The sequence below is a fragment of the Falco biarmicus genome, chromosome 6, assembly GCF_023638135.1.
Source record: "Falco biarmicus isolate bFalBia1 chromosome 6, bFalBia1.pri, whole genome shotgun sequence".
Classification (NCBI taxonomy): domain Eukaryota; kingdom Metazoa; phylum Chordata; class Aves; order Falconiformes; family Falconidae; genus Falco; species Falco biarmicus.
Window position 1 is genome coordinate 34,293,599 of NC_079293.1, and position 17,162 is coordinate 34,310,760.

At 36.7% G+C, this 17,162-nt stretch overlaps 1 protein-coding gene across 11 annotated transcripts in view; it reads right to left on the reverse strand.

The window, feature by feature from the left end:
- Positions 1-17,162, reverse strand: part of PUM2 (pumilio RNA binding family member 2) — a 73,597-nt gene that overhangs the window by 16,018 nt on the left and 40,417 nt on the right. For 9 of the 11 annotated variants that reach the window (XM_056342230.1, XM_056342229.1, XM_056342225.1 and 6 more), the window contains 5 exons: positions 15,901-16,040; positions 14,156-14,294; positions 7,213-7,356; positions 5,884-6,165; positions 902-1,138 (listed from right to left, as the gene is read on the reverse strand). In XM_056342230.1, coding sequence (XP_056198205.1) covers positions 902-1,138; positions 5,884-6,165; positions 7,213-7,356; positions 14,156-14,294; positions 15,901-16,040 — 942 coding nt within the window. The remainder of the gene's footprint in view (positions 1-901; positions 1,139-5,883; positions 6,166-7,212; positions 7,357-14,155; positions 14,295-15,900; positions 16,041-17,162) is intronic. The other 2 variants (XM_056342232.1, XM_056342233.1) reach the window with 1 other exon arrangement.

The window sequence follows — 17,162 nt, forward strand, 5'->3', positions numbered from 1 at the left end:
AACTCAATCTTGAAATATATGATTTTAGCATCCAAATTAAATGACCACAAAGACTTGCAGTGAAAAGAAAAGAGAAAGCTTATCGAGAAAGCTTATCAAGTAACCTCAGGTTAGAGGCATTATCTTCTAAATATACTGTAGGCTGTGGTGGGGTTTCTGTAGATTTTTAATTTTTATTGCATTTTTAATTTTTTATAAAAACAAGGTTGAGCTCCCATGTCACCTAACTAGCTCAAAAATTTTCTACAAAGATTACTATCATCATTCCTTAAAAAAAGTGTATCTGGTAACAGAGAGCCACCACTGACAAAGCCTTTGCTACTTCTTTCACAAAATATTTTGGTTTTTTCCACCAGCCTGGTAATAAACTATTGTCTTCCTGGCAAAGCATCTAGGCCATGAGGCAGAAGGCTCACTCACTCAAAAATAACCTTTCAATACATTTTACAGTGACAGCTTTGCTCACTTTCTACTTTATCATGGTAAGGGGCAGTAGTGAAAGTCGCTTCACTGTTAAACACAGTATAATCTTAAAACATCCTTTAAGTGGTAATACACTGTAGTAGAAACAAAATAATGCACCTTTGCTCCTCCATACTGTAGAAACATAATACAAAAAGGACCAGTAAGTCTTACTGGACTCTCTATCAGGCTTCTGCAAGGGAAGAGAAATCAGTTGTTGGCCTGATATTGCAAAAAAGCTGAGTGCCCTCCACTGTCAAATCAACGAGCATTTGAGCATGCTCTTCACCTTTCAGGAATGGCCCCTCTTCATTACAAAACTGTTTAACAGCAAAGGTAATGTGACATCTCTTATGCAACATATATTTTACACATAGAAATACATACACACATACAAACAAAAAGTGTTTTTTTGGTTTTTTGTTTTTGTTTTTTTTACCTAAATGCAAACTGGATGAGGATCCATGTGATGAAAGTGATGGCGGTGGCGTAAGTGAATGTCCTGGCGTTTGGCTTGGCAGAGGCATGCCTATTGGACTTGGAGAGGAGGAAAATCCCAGACTATTGTAAAATGGCTGCCCTATGGGTGCTAGGCTGCTACTAGATCTTTTGTACAAGTCAGAGCTAGTAGATAGAGAATCTCTCCTTGTGGCACTACTACTTGCAGAACTGCCAACTGAAGAAGAAATAAAAAGACCCTAATTACACAGTGTCAACTGAATAAAACCTATCCCCAACTACAGCTGGGCAATAACAGATGCGATCACAATAATTACAGCAATCGTTATGACAAAGACAATTACTGTGATAACCACACATGCTTTTAAGTAAATCTAAGTGGGTATAAACATACCACTGGTAAGTAATTTCACCAATGCCCATGTCTTTCAACATTTCATTCTAGATTTCTCACAGCAATATTGTAGTACTCTGTTTTAACCACCTGGCTTCAGGCTTTGGGACAAATAGGGAATTTATGAGATTAGATTACACTGTCACTTTATTCACTTTATAGAATAAATGATTCTAAAAATATTTCCACTAAAGTCTTTGATAAATTTTTTTCTACTGTAAATTATGAGACAGTGATACTTGATTTCAGGAAAAAGGCTAAAGAAAATTGACTGCTGTTTAAGGGCTCAGAAAATCTACGTTGCTGTTCAGCCGTTCCTGAACTTCCTCCTTTGTGAACCCCTCACCTGTAGGAAAAAAATGACTGCTTAAAATTCCCTACGAGAATTATGGTTCTCAAAGAAGTGTTTTGAAAAGATATTATAAAGAGGGAATAGGCTAAGGAAAAGATGAGCAGCAGAGCAGAGATAGGAAAATTAAGGAGAGAAACTGAAAATGTGATTTTACTGCTACCAGTATTTCTCAAAGTCAAATCAGATTAGAAGCTTTGGATAACAGTGTATTAGTGAAGGATTGGTTATCCTGCACAGCATCATTCAGCAGGGCGATGAACAGTCTAGGATAAATTAGGAGAACAATAAAAAGCTTTTAGAAATGTTAAATTCTAGTATTGTTACATACTAGTGAAATACTCAACTACCGTGCCTGTAATAAACACTGGAACTTTATTATACTCATGAACAAAACCAAGATTATGGATATTAACAAAGATACTTTATAAGCTAAATTTGGAAAATTGATTTCTACTTCAACTTAAAAAGGTCAGAATTTATACTTCCACAATCTTCACCCTTGTCAGGCACCTTTTCCTACTAAAGCTGGCAGCATGGCCCAATATAAAGGTCTCCTGATACTTTCCATTTTAAGACACTAATTTATTTTCTCGTAACATTAGCAACTTGGCTAATACTTTTCATGGCAAGTATCCGCTTGAATGAAGTTTTTCAAAGAGGCTGTGCCCAAACGCTGCCATTTCAGAAAAACAGGCAAGGAAAGATGCTTTATCCTTAGCAAAATAATCCAGCTACCTATTATTTGAAAAGCTAATGCTTTCAGGTACTCAGACCAATACGCTAGCAACAGGAGACCTTTATTTTCATGCTCTTCAATTGAGCTAAAAATCTTAGCAAAATCACAGTTCATACAAGTTCAGCACAGACTTATAGCTGAAAACTTAGAACTCCTGTCCATACATGGCACATCTGAGATAGCTAATAAACTTTTCCCTGCAATTGAGCTTCTAGGCTTCTGTGTGCCATGCCAAAAATGGACTGAGACTGCTGTCCAAGATCCCACCTTATGTTTGGAAGGCCCATCAGGCAGTGTGGAAAGGAAGTTTTCCAATTCAAATGCAGAGGAGACAAAAGCCAAACACAAGAAATAGACCAGGGAAAAATAAAAGAAAAAGAAAAACAAAGAAACCAGAACCAGGAGGAGAGAGAGGTCAGACAAAGGAGCCAACAAGGAGACTGCAAGAAAAACTGGCAAGCACTTTTCAAAGCCAGTGGGACTGAGGATGAAAAGAAAGCAGATCTGAAGAAAAGTCAGGCTGTAGAAGGTATATGTGACTGTGGGGCAAAAAGACTGGAATAGTAAGCTGATGATGGGAACATCACACAGTACAAGCAGAAACAGAAACATTTGGGAGGGGTAGGGGAAGCAGGAGATAAATACTGCCTGTAAACTGGGAAGACATACTACAGGAGAAGCCAGAAGGAAAAGATACTGGACTAACTAGGCAAGGAGATTGAGAATAAGAAATCAGAAGAGCAAATTAAGACAACAATTAGAAAGAAATCTCAAGATTTGAGACTAGGTCTACAAGTTCTGGCTCAGCTAGTGAACCATGTGAATGTTAATATAAAGCTACATGATGGATTGTTATTTTTCCAACTATGAAAAAATCTAAGCAAACTTTAGCTTTCTTTCAGGGTTTCTTACTCGGCTAAATTACTGCAGCTTAACAAGTTACTGTGAACCAGCTGAACGGCATTTTCACACACACAGAGGCAACGCTCACAAAAACCAGAAGATAATTTAAATTGGCTCACCCCTCTTCACCACTAAGCTAATGTAATTACTTTACACATGTTACAAGGCAGAAGTAGGCACCTGGAAAGCTGCTGTAGTTGATCTAATTCTTAGCTACCTGTTAAGCTGCAGTAACTTACTCCATTTTAGGTTTAGGTACATGGTATGACTAACTTTGTAATAAGATAATAGATGTAATGTAAAGAGATATAAATAATGTAAATAGACTGTAACTGTAAAGTACATACAGCCATTTATATGGTATGCTTGCCTCTTCAGTTTATATTTTGTTGTTCAGTCATTCAGCTAGAATACGCTCACCTTTACATTTTTTGCAGTTTTTTTTTTCCCCCACGTAACAACTGAAAACGTAAGGGCAAGACCTATATTGCCATCTATCAGTCTTCACAGCTATTTTTTAACTGAAATTCAACCTTTACAACACATTGAGTTACAAAGAAGCTGAAACTTTGGCAGGTAAAAAGTTAAACTTGTTTTTCATTTGCCTCAACATGCATTAACACCATTTGTTTAAGTACTTGCCTGTGTAATTCAATGCATACATACATACAGCTCATGAGCTCTTTTAAAAAAAAAATAAATCAGAAAGCATTTTTTAAGTGGCTATTATGGCAAGTACAATTTATACTTGGCAGAGGGGCACTTTCAATATACTTTTATTCCAATAATACAACTAAAAATATTTAAGGTTTAGACAGCACCTTTCATCAGCACTTCTCAAACTGCAAAAGCATAGGCTTTCTGCTTCCCTGTGGAAACTACCATGCTAATTAAATCACCTAGGATACTGCTGCAAGGTTCCAGCACATGCTGTCTATGCTGAAGGCTTTGGGCAAAGCCCTGGAACTGATCCTTGCTACAAGAAAAAGGCTTACTCTCCTGTGGCAGAAAGAACTATGCTGATTATTCTTAAGTAGATCCACAACTAAAATATGTATTCTATGGAGGTCCTTCTGATAATGCTGGATAAAGACTTTTATGACTTAAAACGGGTGCACTGCATTAAATATGCAGGTATACTTATCATCACTATCAATGTAATGAAACTGTATTAGCGCAAAACACAGCTGCTGAGAACTCACTGAAATCCTACAAGTAACTCAGGACAAGTTATATTACAAAATATAGCACTGGGATAGCACAATTACTTTGTAAATAAGATCTACCTGCTCGGGCGTTATGGAAAACTAAGAAACTGTACATGACTGAGTAGCCTCTACTTTTTTTAAAAATTATCAAAACTTTATTCTGGATTTTTTCACATTAATTTTGTTAAAATACATAATTTTTCAGATTGACTGATGAAAAACAAGACTGAGAAAAATCTCTGTATTGGTACACAGCGTATTTGATATCACTATTCACCTCCACTTAGTTACCAAATAGCAGGTATCATGTTTTAACACTGAAGGATGTGTTTTTCCTTCAATGTTTACATATATTAAGATATCTTGTAATAATCTTCACTTTTTAAATTTTTTTTCAACTTTTTGTTTTAAATTCCCTTAGGGCGTTTAGTTTTGAATTAGATTTGAATTTAGAGTTAGATTACTTCCCCCCAATTTCTACCCATCTTCAAGATATGTAAGGTTATAAACATGCTCTGCTGATTTCATTAAAATACTTCTAAATAATAAACAATTCGGTGCTGTAACTTAGAGAGTAATAGCCAAAGGAAATATTCTTTAGAAAAGATACTTCGCTTGCCTTACTAATACTGCATCTGAAATATAAGAAAACCTACCTTGCATGTTTTAAAAACTGTGTAAGAAATTTCTGCTATAAGAACAGAAACATGAAGGCAACTTTTTTTTTTTTTTTTTTTTTAATACAAACAGGTCGACAACATTTAGGAGCATCTGTTGAATAATTTAAGGCCTCAACTTGCAAAGAACTATTTAGGCTTAACTATGTCTAAGATTAAACCTACTAGAGTTAACAATGACTGTTCTTCAGTATTAAGTCTTTCCATTCTATATATCCTATTAAGAATCTTATGGAAACAAACACTTTTCAAATTCAGAAAGTCATATGCTCTTTAATTTTGTAAAAAAAATGGAATTTTCCTGCAATGAAAACTAGAACAAAAGAATGCATCTCTCAAACATCATCAATTGTTATTTTAAGCGCAGAATGAAGATTTCCTTGAAAATAAAAAGCAGCTCAGTAAAAACAGCAACAATCTTCTGCAGCAGAGTACAGTGCTCAAAATGGAAAATATTTTGGAGATACCTATGACTACAGAATATTCTTCAAAAATGCATCTTGTATACAGAGCCCAAGTGAATTTAAAACCCCCTTTTTCTACCTCTATAATTTGCTTTAAACTTGAATAACCTATTTTTGCACATTCTTTATAGAAATGTACGTGTATCTAATATGCCTGGATATAGATACAGTTTTTTTTTATTAACACGAAAGTCTCACAGAATTTCCTCACTATATTAAACAACTTACCTGATGAGCCAAATCCACCAAGTGCAGAGCCGATAGCTGCTCCTAAAGAGCTGCTACTTCCAAAGCCAAGAGATGTGCTTCCTGGTTGGCCAGGACCATGTGAAAAAAGGGAACTGCTCTGGGAGTTACCGGTCAAAGAGTTACTGCCATAAAATGAATTGGATTGTAGGCTACTGTTTGTTTGCTGTTGCTGTTGCTGTGGCTGGGCACCAAGTGGCCGAAATAGACCATTCGTGGCTCCAGTGAGATTGTTTCCTGTTCCTCCAGCTGAAGCAGCTGCAGCTGTAAAACATGTTTTCAATCATGATTACTCTCTCAGACATTTCTGACTGGAAATGGAATATTGAGATCTAAATCACATTTTCTTGAAGCCCCCTTAAACAAGCAGAAATCCACATACTGAAGAACTAAAAAAGACTCTATAGTATTACCCAGTCTTAATTACCCCAAGGAAAAAAACAGACAGTGTATGTTGTAGGCTAATCAAGGCTGTAGAATTGTTAATGTAATTTAGGGAATTTTCAGTGTAAACATGTAAGACATTACTGTTTACTGAACCGTACTTTTACACCCAAGGTTGCAATAGCAGAATTGCAGCTAAGAGTCACTGAAAGACATCTTCAGCTATTTATGTCAGAAGTGAGTTCTCCATAAAGAAGCTTATAGATAAACTTAAAACCTAATTTTCTGAACAGATTAATTCATCTGGTGTTAGCATTTTGGATTTTAATTTAACAAATACAATAAATACATGGTTCAGTAAAGTAGTACCAGACCTCATCACTGATAAAAAGAGAAGAAGAAAACCAGGTACTTTTGATATAACTAATTCTCTTCTGCTGTCCCCTCTAGTTATTTCTTTGTTGCCACACTTTTCAGGAGAAAATACTTTCAAGAGAAAAGCATAGCAAGGCCCCACAGCACTCCATCATCTTCTGCCAGGCTGAAGCAATGAAGTGATGCTGCCCAGAGGACACTACTTAGGAGATTGATGAGAAGTGCGCGTTATATGTGTGGGGAGAGGAAACTGAAAAACGTTCACATCTGACAAGCAACAACATTTGCAGAAACATGCCTGTATATGTATGGGGAGAGGACTGTAAATTTGAATTTAAAAAAAGGAAAACTACATCTCTGAGAAACAGCAGTCTCAGAGAACGGGACGTGACAGAATAAGAAAAAGAGTATGTATGGTATATCCTTCACAACTAGAAAATTTCACGGATGCATACAAAACACATCAACAATATCAAATACTAATCAAGCAACATTACTGTTAAGATTCAGTATAAAAGTGGAAGAAGCCTCCATGCAGGATTAAGTACTCACCTGCTTGTGCTGCTGCAGAGCTGATTATAACAGGAGCTGAGGCCACCAATCTGACTGGTGCTCCAAGGCCAGTCCTTGCTCCAGGGCCTACTACTAAGGCACCAGTCTGATCGTAATAGGCAGTGGGAGCTAGTACTTGATAGCCTACACAACACAGAATACAAGAATTAGTAGTACAGATAGTCTCATATAGTCTGTGTTTCTTCTCACCTTGAAATATTCTGAAAACAAACTACAAGGGGGAAAACAGCATTTCTGCCGTATTACCTTAGAACGTCAACTGGACATCAGAAGAAAAAGCAGTGAATATTGTAAAACAGTGTGACAAAAATCTTACTTAGGAATGCTCTACATAGCTTTTAAAAAAACAGAGTAACAGCTAAATTTAGTAGTCTAAATCTGAATTTTATTTTCAAGGTTAACAAAGGAAGTTTCTAATGCCACAGTGAAAAGGTAGAGGAACACCACAATTGGTCATATTTGGATCGTAACTGAATCAGTTTCTTTCAGTATTTTAAGATAGTCTACATTTCTCTTGTACTCCTTTGTACGTGGAAAAGGTACAGAAATCTGTACAATTGAAGGGCTGAACTAAATGCAGCTTTGGCAATTCCATACATGACTTAGCCACACTTAAAACTGTATCTACAAAAACAGTAGGAAAAGAATGCTAGTAAGTGCAGGAATACCTTGGATCAGTCAATTTTACAGAAAAAAAGACTGTAATCCAAGTTTAAGTTCATTCAGTTGACAGTTAAGAGTTGGAACTAGGAGAGAAAAAGGAAAAAAGCAAGTAGTAGGAAGGAAAACAGGATACAAGCTATGAATGAAGGCAAGAGACAAAAAGGAGCGAACACCCACCCCACCCCCACCCCCCTTTATTTAGGACAAGAGCAAGAGAAGAATTAATTTTATAGGTCTGACACTTTATAATCAACTAGAAGAACTGGAATAAGATCCCTTAAAAAAATGGAGGACAAGAGCTAGGATAATCTAAGAAAGGGTGCTGACAAAGATAACACCATGTAATTTTTAGGTTGACTAGTCTTATAAAGCAATAAAACAAGACCCAAGAGAATTTTGATATTCCTCCCATGTTCAAATATATACTAATGCTATTAAGAAAAAAGTCAAGATTGCAAAAATCACACATCTATTTTTGTACATGTAAGAACCAAGACTTTGCATATTCTTTTCAGTCAGTTTCCATGTATGTTCAGAAATAGGTCTGGCAGAGTTCTCTGAAATATATATGGATCTGAACATAAAGACCTGGGCCTCTAATTCCAGGACAGTACTTCCATCACCAGGCTTCCATGTCGTATTTTCTGCTCCTCAATTTCTAAAACAACTGTGTTATCTCTTCTACCTAGATGACTTGCTTCAAAAACAGAGGTATAACCACCACCTGCCTACTGGCCTAGCGGTTATGGTCCTCGGCAGGGAAGCTGGAGACGCAGGTCCAAATTCTAGGTGCCACCCCTCTTCCACCTACAAAATTGTGCTGTACTGCTCTACCACCTTCCCCACTATGAAAGGCTGCTACATTCCCAGGGTATGGAAAGGCGACAGTGGCCGCTGTTTGTTTTACTGTATTTCTGTACAGAATACAGCATAGAATATCAGATTAGTGACACAGCAGGAAAGGTCTTTATAATACCACATACGTTCCTGCATATATTTGCAATATTTAATTACTAGTACCTACATCGTTTCTACTTTTACTGATAGCACATTCAATTTATAATACCATGTTGGTCCCGCCATTTGTTACTGCTGTATCATAAAAACCTGCTTTTTCAGAACTCACAATTAGCTAATGCTTACAGGTATTTACTCTGTCATGTCCACCTACCCTCTTCTAATGTTCAAACCCACAGATAATGCTATAGCTGTATACAAAAAGGACTAATCATATATTTACACCCTTGTGCTCATCTGAAACTAATACACAGCATTTTAAATGACTTTAGGTCCACAATGTAAAGCAGTCTATTTTCCAATACAAAATACTTGGGGAAAAGAAAAACCCAAGAAGGTCACTTACACAGTATTGCATAAATTAAAACTACTGGGATTAACACTAATGCAGTTTAATACATTCATTTTAGATCTTCTAAAGCAATTGACTAGTATGACTGCCGAATTAAATGGAAACAACTTGCACTTGCTCTTTGCATTACAAAATGCCCAGTTTCTCTCGATACTTCCTTACCACTATCTTATCTGTAATGCCACCCACAAACAGGTCATTTAAAATTAGTAATAAGCTAGGTCATTAGCATCAAGATAACATCCACCACAGAAAGTTCAAGCTGTGTACGAGAACTGATGGGTGCATCTATGTTCCTAATCTCTGAAATGAATGCATTCTGACCTAGAATACAAGGCCTCTCCGCTTTCTAATCTACTAAAACAAAGCAACGTAAAACTATTTATGAAATTGCTGAGACCTTGCCAAGTGCATTTCCAGCCTCAAAGGTATAAAATTATTAGCTTTGACATCAAAAATGATTTCAGAGAGACCATCTCAGATTAAATAACTGAACAGCTTCCATAGCAAAACTTAAGTCTTCTGCTTTTCCCTCCTTCAGTGTTCTACAAACTTTGCACAAAGATAAAACTATTTCCCAGCCTTCCCAGCCTTCACTCTTACCAAAGATCAAATGACAACTTCCCAGATCCTCTAATTTCCTTTTCTCTTCCCCTTTCAGTTTTTATTACCTCTCCATCACATCCTCATCTCCCTGCAGCTGTGCAATTCCCCCTCCAAATTAACTATAAAACTCATTCAGTGCATTCACATTCAAGCTTACCATGGTCTTCCACTTCAACCAAAAACCTAAAACATACTCTTTGCTTCCTAATCGATTTCCTAATCGCACCTTTTATTTTAAAATTCAACTCTCTATCTACACTTACTGCCTCCTGATCAGCAGGGAATATAAAAGTAAACAATCTGATTTACCAGTAGTGTGCTTTCTTGAAATGATTTCTAAATGTCTTCAAAAACAGACCGAAAACTTTTTGGATTCTTTTCACACAAACCTTAAATGTTCTTAAAGAACGCACGGAAGTCTGTTCTCTTGGCTCCTGCAGCCCATTCTTAGCATTGTTTTTATCCATCCAGTAATTTCTTTAGTGTCTTTCTGGATACTTCACACTCTGTTCTCACATTTTTGCATGTAATACCACAAAGCTCTGCCCAGATCTCCTACTCCCTTCCCTCTATGCAACTTTCCTTGCTGATGACACCCAAACGTATGTCAAACTTTGTCACTTCTCTCTACTCCATTTAAGTTAACAGATGTGACACTTCTTACTGCCAACTCCATTATCTGCCCCTTTTAACACTACCATCCTGACACCTTTCCCTTTCTCCCCTCAGAAGCATAACCTGCAATTCACTGTAGTCATCTCTCCCTGTGTAGAAAATTTACAGCTTCTCCCTTCTCAACATTCCCAAGATCCAGTTATTTTCCTCCACATATGGATTTGAAGATTTATTCAGCTCTTAGTCTTCCATCTTTCCTTAAGTGCTGCAGTCTTCAGTCTCCCAAGCTTACCAAAACCCGAACCACTGTAACCTTTCATTTGTTCTGACAGGCATGCAATGCCTTATTCCCGCACTTGCCCTCTCGCAAATCAAATTCCTAACTTACTATCTTACCAGTGATTTATACTTTCTATAACTTTGCCAATACTGTAATTCCCTGTATGCCCACCACAACTAAATCTGACTTCTAGTTCATCTGGAAGCAGAGAATGCATGACCCATCGTAATGTCACACTCCAAATTCCTCTGGGTAATAAAAAAATGCAATGCCAATAGAAATTGTTGAGTTTTAATGCTTTATACAAAACCAGCACATTCAGACAAATCAATTTACATGCCCACCTGTATGCTAGATGCACCACTACAGGCAACACTAACAGCTTCTCTTGCATGAATTCAATAAAATTTTAAGTTGCATATGATCTAGCCAATGCAATCAATGAAGCCTCTAGAGGGATTAAGCTGACCTGCCACTAGACATCTCTTTTAGGGTACGCTGAGCAGCTCTGCAGCCTCTGTACAGAAACTGCACTAGGAAGATCTTCACTGAGCACAATGACTCCTTAGACAACTGAGGTCACATGTAGATTCCTGAATTTGGATGACTAAGCCGAGCCCAGCCACTGCCTGTGATGAGGACTGGTTTTATTCGTAGAAAAGAACATACTGATCATATTATGATGAAACTGGGAGCACGCTCTGTCTTGCGTATTTATTCAATCAGAAACTTTTGTTTTTTAAAAAATCCTTGTTACTGAAAGACTTGTTAAATTAGGACTAGAATTTAAAATGTAATTGTACAACTCCAGTGCAAAATGCATTTAATTTTTGATAGTTTTAAAAAAGAACCTGAATTCTTCTGGAAAGAGACTTAAAAATATTACATGAAAAGTAACCTGGATTTCAGACACTCTCTCTTTGCACTTAGGATATGTGCCTGAAGTGCTACTTGAATATACCTCCCTAAATTAATGCAGAAATACCCGAAATATCAAATTTGAAAAATAAAACAATCCTATAGTTGGGATAGCTCATTAATTTTATGCAACATGAAGGCTGTGACACGGAGAAAGCAGCTGAAAATTTAAAAACAGCAGTATGGACAAGCTGAAGAATATACTCTCATCTATTAGCTCACAGTGAAACCAAAGTACAAATATTCTCCCTGTAAAGAATATTCAAACACTTGAAAAACTGTTTGGACCTACACTTTCTTGTTAAACATCTAAGTCCATTGAAATAAGATTTTCACATATTTTCTGCTTGTTTATTACATTATATGTGTTGTTCGTGGTTACTACCTGGGATCCACTTAATCACATTTTGGTATATAGATGTAATTTAGTCATCTTGACCCAATTTTAAAGTATGTGGTTAGAAAGAGGCACACGTGGAGCCATGCCTACTTTATCCTAAATCAGGCAACTAAAATAGAGGCAGATGAATCAAGACTAAAAGTTCCTATTTCTCTTCGCTAGCTAAAAAAGGAGCCTTAAGTATCTAGCTCAAATACAGACATCTAAAAGAGTATCATGATTCCAAACTAAAATGGCTTGTATTCATTTCATCATCCTTCAGCCTTCTCCACCTAAAAAAAGGAATCACCAAGCACTCCCTATGACTCACTATGAAACCATCTTGTGCTGACTGAGAAAATAAATGTCCTTTTTGTTTATATTTTGAGCCCTATTTCCTCTAAGAGCATGGTCAGTAAGGCTGAAAGCCAGTTGCAAACAATTCCTATTATAGAACAGTCTGAAATACAATCACGTGAATAAAGTTTTTCTCTGACCATCCAAGCATGCGGCAGATGGGACAAAGAAGCAACCTACAATGGAAACTGAACAAAAAGGCTCTTGCCCTCACACAAAACCTCTTGGGGCTTGTGGAAGAGGAAAAAAAAAATCTTCAAGTCCCAGCCCAGTCTTCGCAGGACAGGCTCTTGCATTACTGAGTTTATGTAGCTTACCACACGGTATTACTCCCAATCATCCACTTGGAGAGGGGCCTTTCTGTGGGTTTAAGAACAGCCCTTGAATTATTTAATTATTTCTTTTTGAAAATAACCTCTTTTTACATCTTCCTATAATGGAGTCACAAATTTGGGCTGGGTCAAGGTTTCAAATGTTGATCTGACTCAAGTCAAATCTCACAGCCTTTTTACAAGGCACGGACCACTCCACGGTTTTACAGCTCCATGTCCAAAACAGGAACTAATAAGTAACTATCAACACACACACACATCCCAAAACACAGAAAAAAAGGTATAGCAAAACCTTTGAGGCTTTTGCAAAGATGCTTACAGCATCTTTGATACTCCTGTTTGCAGGCCTTCTCCACCGTTTTGGTGAGGCACCGAGATACCTGACAAGTGCTGTAACAGCACACTTTGTTGACTCCTCATTTTAGGTGAGAGAAAGATGCTAAAAGCTGAAGATACTACTGCACGAAAATAAATAAAAATGGCAGTTATAAAACACAACAGACAAAAGAAATCACAGGAGCCAGTCTGTTCCACAGCTAAACGTGTAAAATATGACTGTGTGAGGTAAAGCGCACAATGCAGTCCCCAAGCATCCAGCAACTAACTGACTTCTATAGGTTGTGAGGCATTTCACAGTAGTGGTGACAGAAGAGAACCCATACAAGTCAAATGCATCTGCAGCTATCATCGACGTTATCTAGCTTAACTATGTAAAATCTTAATCTTCACATTGAAGAACAGCTAAGTATACTTAAATTGTTCTTGCTCAGTAATTGTATCAAACACCTAAATGTGATACTTAAAGCTAACATTATGCATTTATGACATGTGCAGTGAGACTCCAACCAACCATTCCCCAGATAAATCGGAAGCCATGCACACTAAAAGAATCTGAGGCTTCAAGCTTTGGAGTACTTCCACTTCAAGCATGTTGCAGTCTTCAGAGATGATTAAGCGGTATTTTTGTTTTAAATTTCCTAATTATGAATTCAATTTTAGACTGTTCTTTTTATTATATGACACAAGCAAAAAATTACTGCAGAAAGACAAATTAATACTTCCTGTTGCATCAGAGTAACCAGATGCTCATGACCTTTTAGGACAGCATGTAGTTGCTTCATTATGTATGAAATTGTCCTGCAAAAATCTACAATACTCCTTGTGCATACATTCGTAGTAAGGACAGAGAAAATGCTCCAAATAAAAAGTGCTAGAGGAATTTCTTACAGTCTGAGAATCCTGTGCCAGTATTTTAATCCAACTGAACAATATAAAACTATATAAACTCAATTCTAAGCAGCTTAGCATAAATGTAACAGGACTTTGATAGTTAATCTGTTCTTAGATAACACAAGTATTTTAACTTTTAGTGATTCTCTTTAATCCACTGAGAACATACATACCTGGCATGCCTGTAGCAAGACCCTGACCAAAAGCCAAAGCTGGATTTGCTGCTGCAGCTGCTGCAAGTGACTCTGCCTGCTGCCCTTGCTGACCCTGGTTGGGAGTAAGTGGGCGCTGAGTTGCTCCAGTGCGCAGAACCTGGAAGAGACCAGTATGACACCCTTTCCTTAAAAGGTAAGAAAGCAAGCCTGTTATGTGCTAAAAGGTCTAGAACAGTTGCTTTGTCCATTTGATGTCACTTAGCTCTGAATTTCATTTCAGGAATACTCCATGTTATTGGTTTCAAGGGTATACACGTACAAAGAACAAAAGGCATAAACTATTTTGCTGACAAATGTGACAATAAAATACCTGCTCTGCTCTGGACAGCAGAACTCATGTATGTTCCATCAATAGTTATGAGTATAAAGGAAGAAAAAATTGTAAGAGTGGCACATTTATGACCGGCATTATTTATTACTGAACACCTTCCCTGATAAACACACTTGTTTACATTATTTTCAAACAACTGAATTTTTTAAGTCTGAATACTTCAGGGCTTGTAGTAACTTGTCTAATTAATTACCACCAACAGTGCTGTAAAAAATGCATCCACTAATTTTAAGAATTCACTTATTCACAACACTCCCATCATGGTGCAGCACAGGCTTACTATGATGTTCTGACAGTGTACCTCCCGAAATCTGATTGAAAAGCAATCTCAAGTTTTGCCACTACTCTATTCCTCTTGGTTAAAATAACCTTTTTCAGGTCCAAAATAAGAAGGAAACACAATTTACAATATATCCCCATAAAGTATCTTGGATGCGATTGGCAGAAATTGGATATTAATTTTATAGATGAAGCAAGAAACACTGGAGAGATGACACACATTCAGTTTTCAGTGCAGTTCACTGATAACAATAAGCAGTAGGAGGAAAGATCCACATGAATATTAAAACAGTGATGAAGCTACTCTGGAACTTTACAGTAACTCAAATTCCCTTTTCATATTAAGTTTGTAAGAATGGCGTTGAAATTAACCATATTGCTAGCTCATAAAAAACTATTTTTTACATTAATTCAACCACAAGATCTAAGTAAGATTTGAGTTTTTCCTTTGTGGAATAGAAAAAGTTAAAGAAATTAAAATTTCAACAAGTTCTTGTAACAATTGCTTACTCTTGATTTACCGAGGCAAAAATAACATAGCACATGGAGATGTTGTAATACAATTACTCTGTCACATAAAAATACACAAGGCAACAGATTTGCAGCACCTTTATGCCCCTGCTTTTTAAAGTGACAAAAAAAGTGTACCGTTCTTTTCCAGCTAATTAATAAAAATGCAGATTTTTCTTCATCAAGCTTCAAAGACAAAATATCCTCCTAAAATCACTGAAACATCTCTTTTAATCTCCTTATATTAGGTTTCTAGATTAGTTTTTAAGTTTACATTAAATTTTTAACAACAGTACAGGCAGCATTATCTAGACATAAACATAACAACATATTACCCTGGAAAAAAGGAACTGTTTTTAATGGGTTTTATTTAAAAAACCAGGACTTCAAAATAAGCTGTTTAGTATGCAGTAAGGGAATGATAATCAGTAACGTAAGGGAATTGAGAATTTTTAATATTCATTTGTTATTTGATACAACACAACATCTGAATTACGTACAGTTTTCTACACCCTGATCCTTATATACTGAAAATACAAGGTTAAGGAAAGGCTTTAAATGCACATCTTTATGAAGGACATACCGGTTGCTGTCCCTGTTGTGCCTGTGAAGCTGCTTGCTGATTTGCTGTGGTATTTGCTGCTGCAGCTTGCTGCTGAAATAAATTGGCTGGATACACCCCCCATGGAACACCATAATACTGAGGTGGAACCACAGCAGGACCTAAAACCAGAAAACATCATTATTCCATCTATTGCAGCTAGTTAAAACAACTGTTTATATTGTTTGTAGCATCCCTCATTGATCTAAATGTCAAACCAGAAATTAGTATTAAAAAGAAACGAATTCCCCTATTAGCCAAAAGGATACATGAACACAAGTGGGTTCATTTAAAGGATTTACATCAAACCATACCTTCTCCACAAAGAAACAAATACACTTGTGAGAGTCAAGTGACAATAAAAAAACCTTATGAGTAATCAAAGCTTGTATAGCAAAGAACTTTTAAAATCAGTTTCCGTGGCTGAAAAAAAAAAATATTTCAGAGCATCACAGAACGAACCAAATCCATCCTCCATAGTGATACACTGAGACTTTGATCATCTACTATGCCTCTTTCCAATATGCTTCCTTTGCTTATAAACACAACTCCTGCCTCTGCCTCCCCTGCCTACTACATCACACTTCAGAGTGGGCACACTTACCTCTTCCAGTCTATTGATAAAGAACCTGTAGAAGAACAATCTCTCTGTATCATTGTATTGTACACATAATGCATTATGTATATATTTATTTAGTTCTTTCTACTGCCTTTCCTGTGAAACCATCAACTGGAGATACCGGGGTTTTTTTCAAAGCGTTATGCTCAGATCTGGGCACTAGCTGGACCTTGAATACTCAATAGTGTTGTTTCACAGCAATATCTATTAACTTTTTAAGATATTTTCCTGGGCTTGGGGTTTATCTGTTGTCTGGGCCTCTTAAAACGCTGGAGACCATCTTTATTCTCATGCCCAATGGGAATGAGAAAACCTGGAATGAGAAAATTAATGTGCCAAGTAAAAACATACAAGGAAAGGCTAGCTGATTCATCTTTTGAAAATATAAACTACTAATGTCAGATGAAACCTTACTAAGGATATATGTTTTTAGAACAGAAAACACCAAATTGTTGTGTATGTAAGTCCAGTGGAAAGAAATAATGAGAATCGATATATAACAGAAACCTAATCCCTTTACATTTTAGTGAAATTTTTCAATACTGCAGTATTCATTTTCCTTCAAGTCCCTCCTTCCTAGAAATACATTTAAAGAGAATAAACAGGACGGATTTCAGGTTTTTTT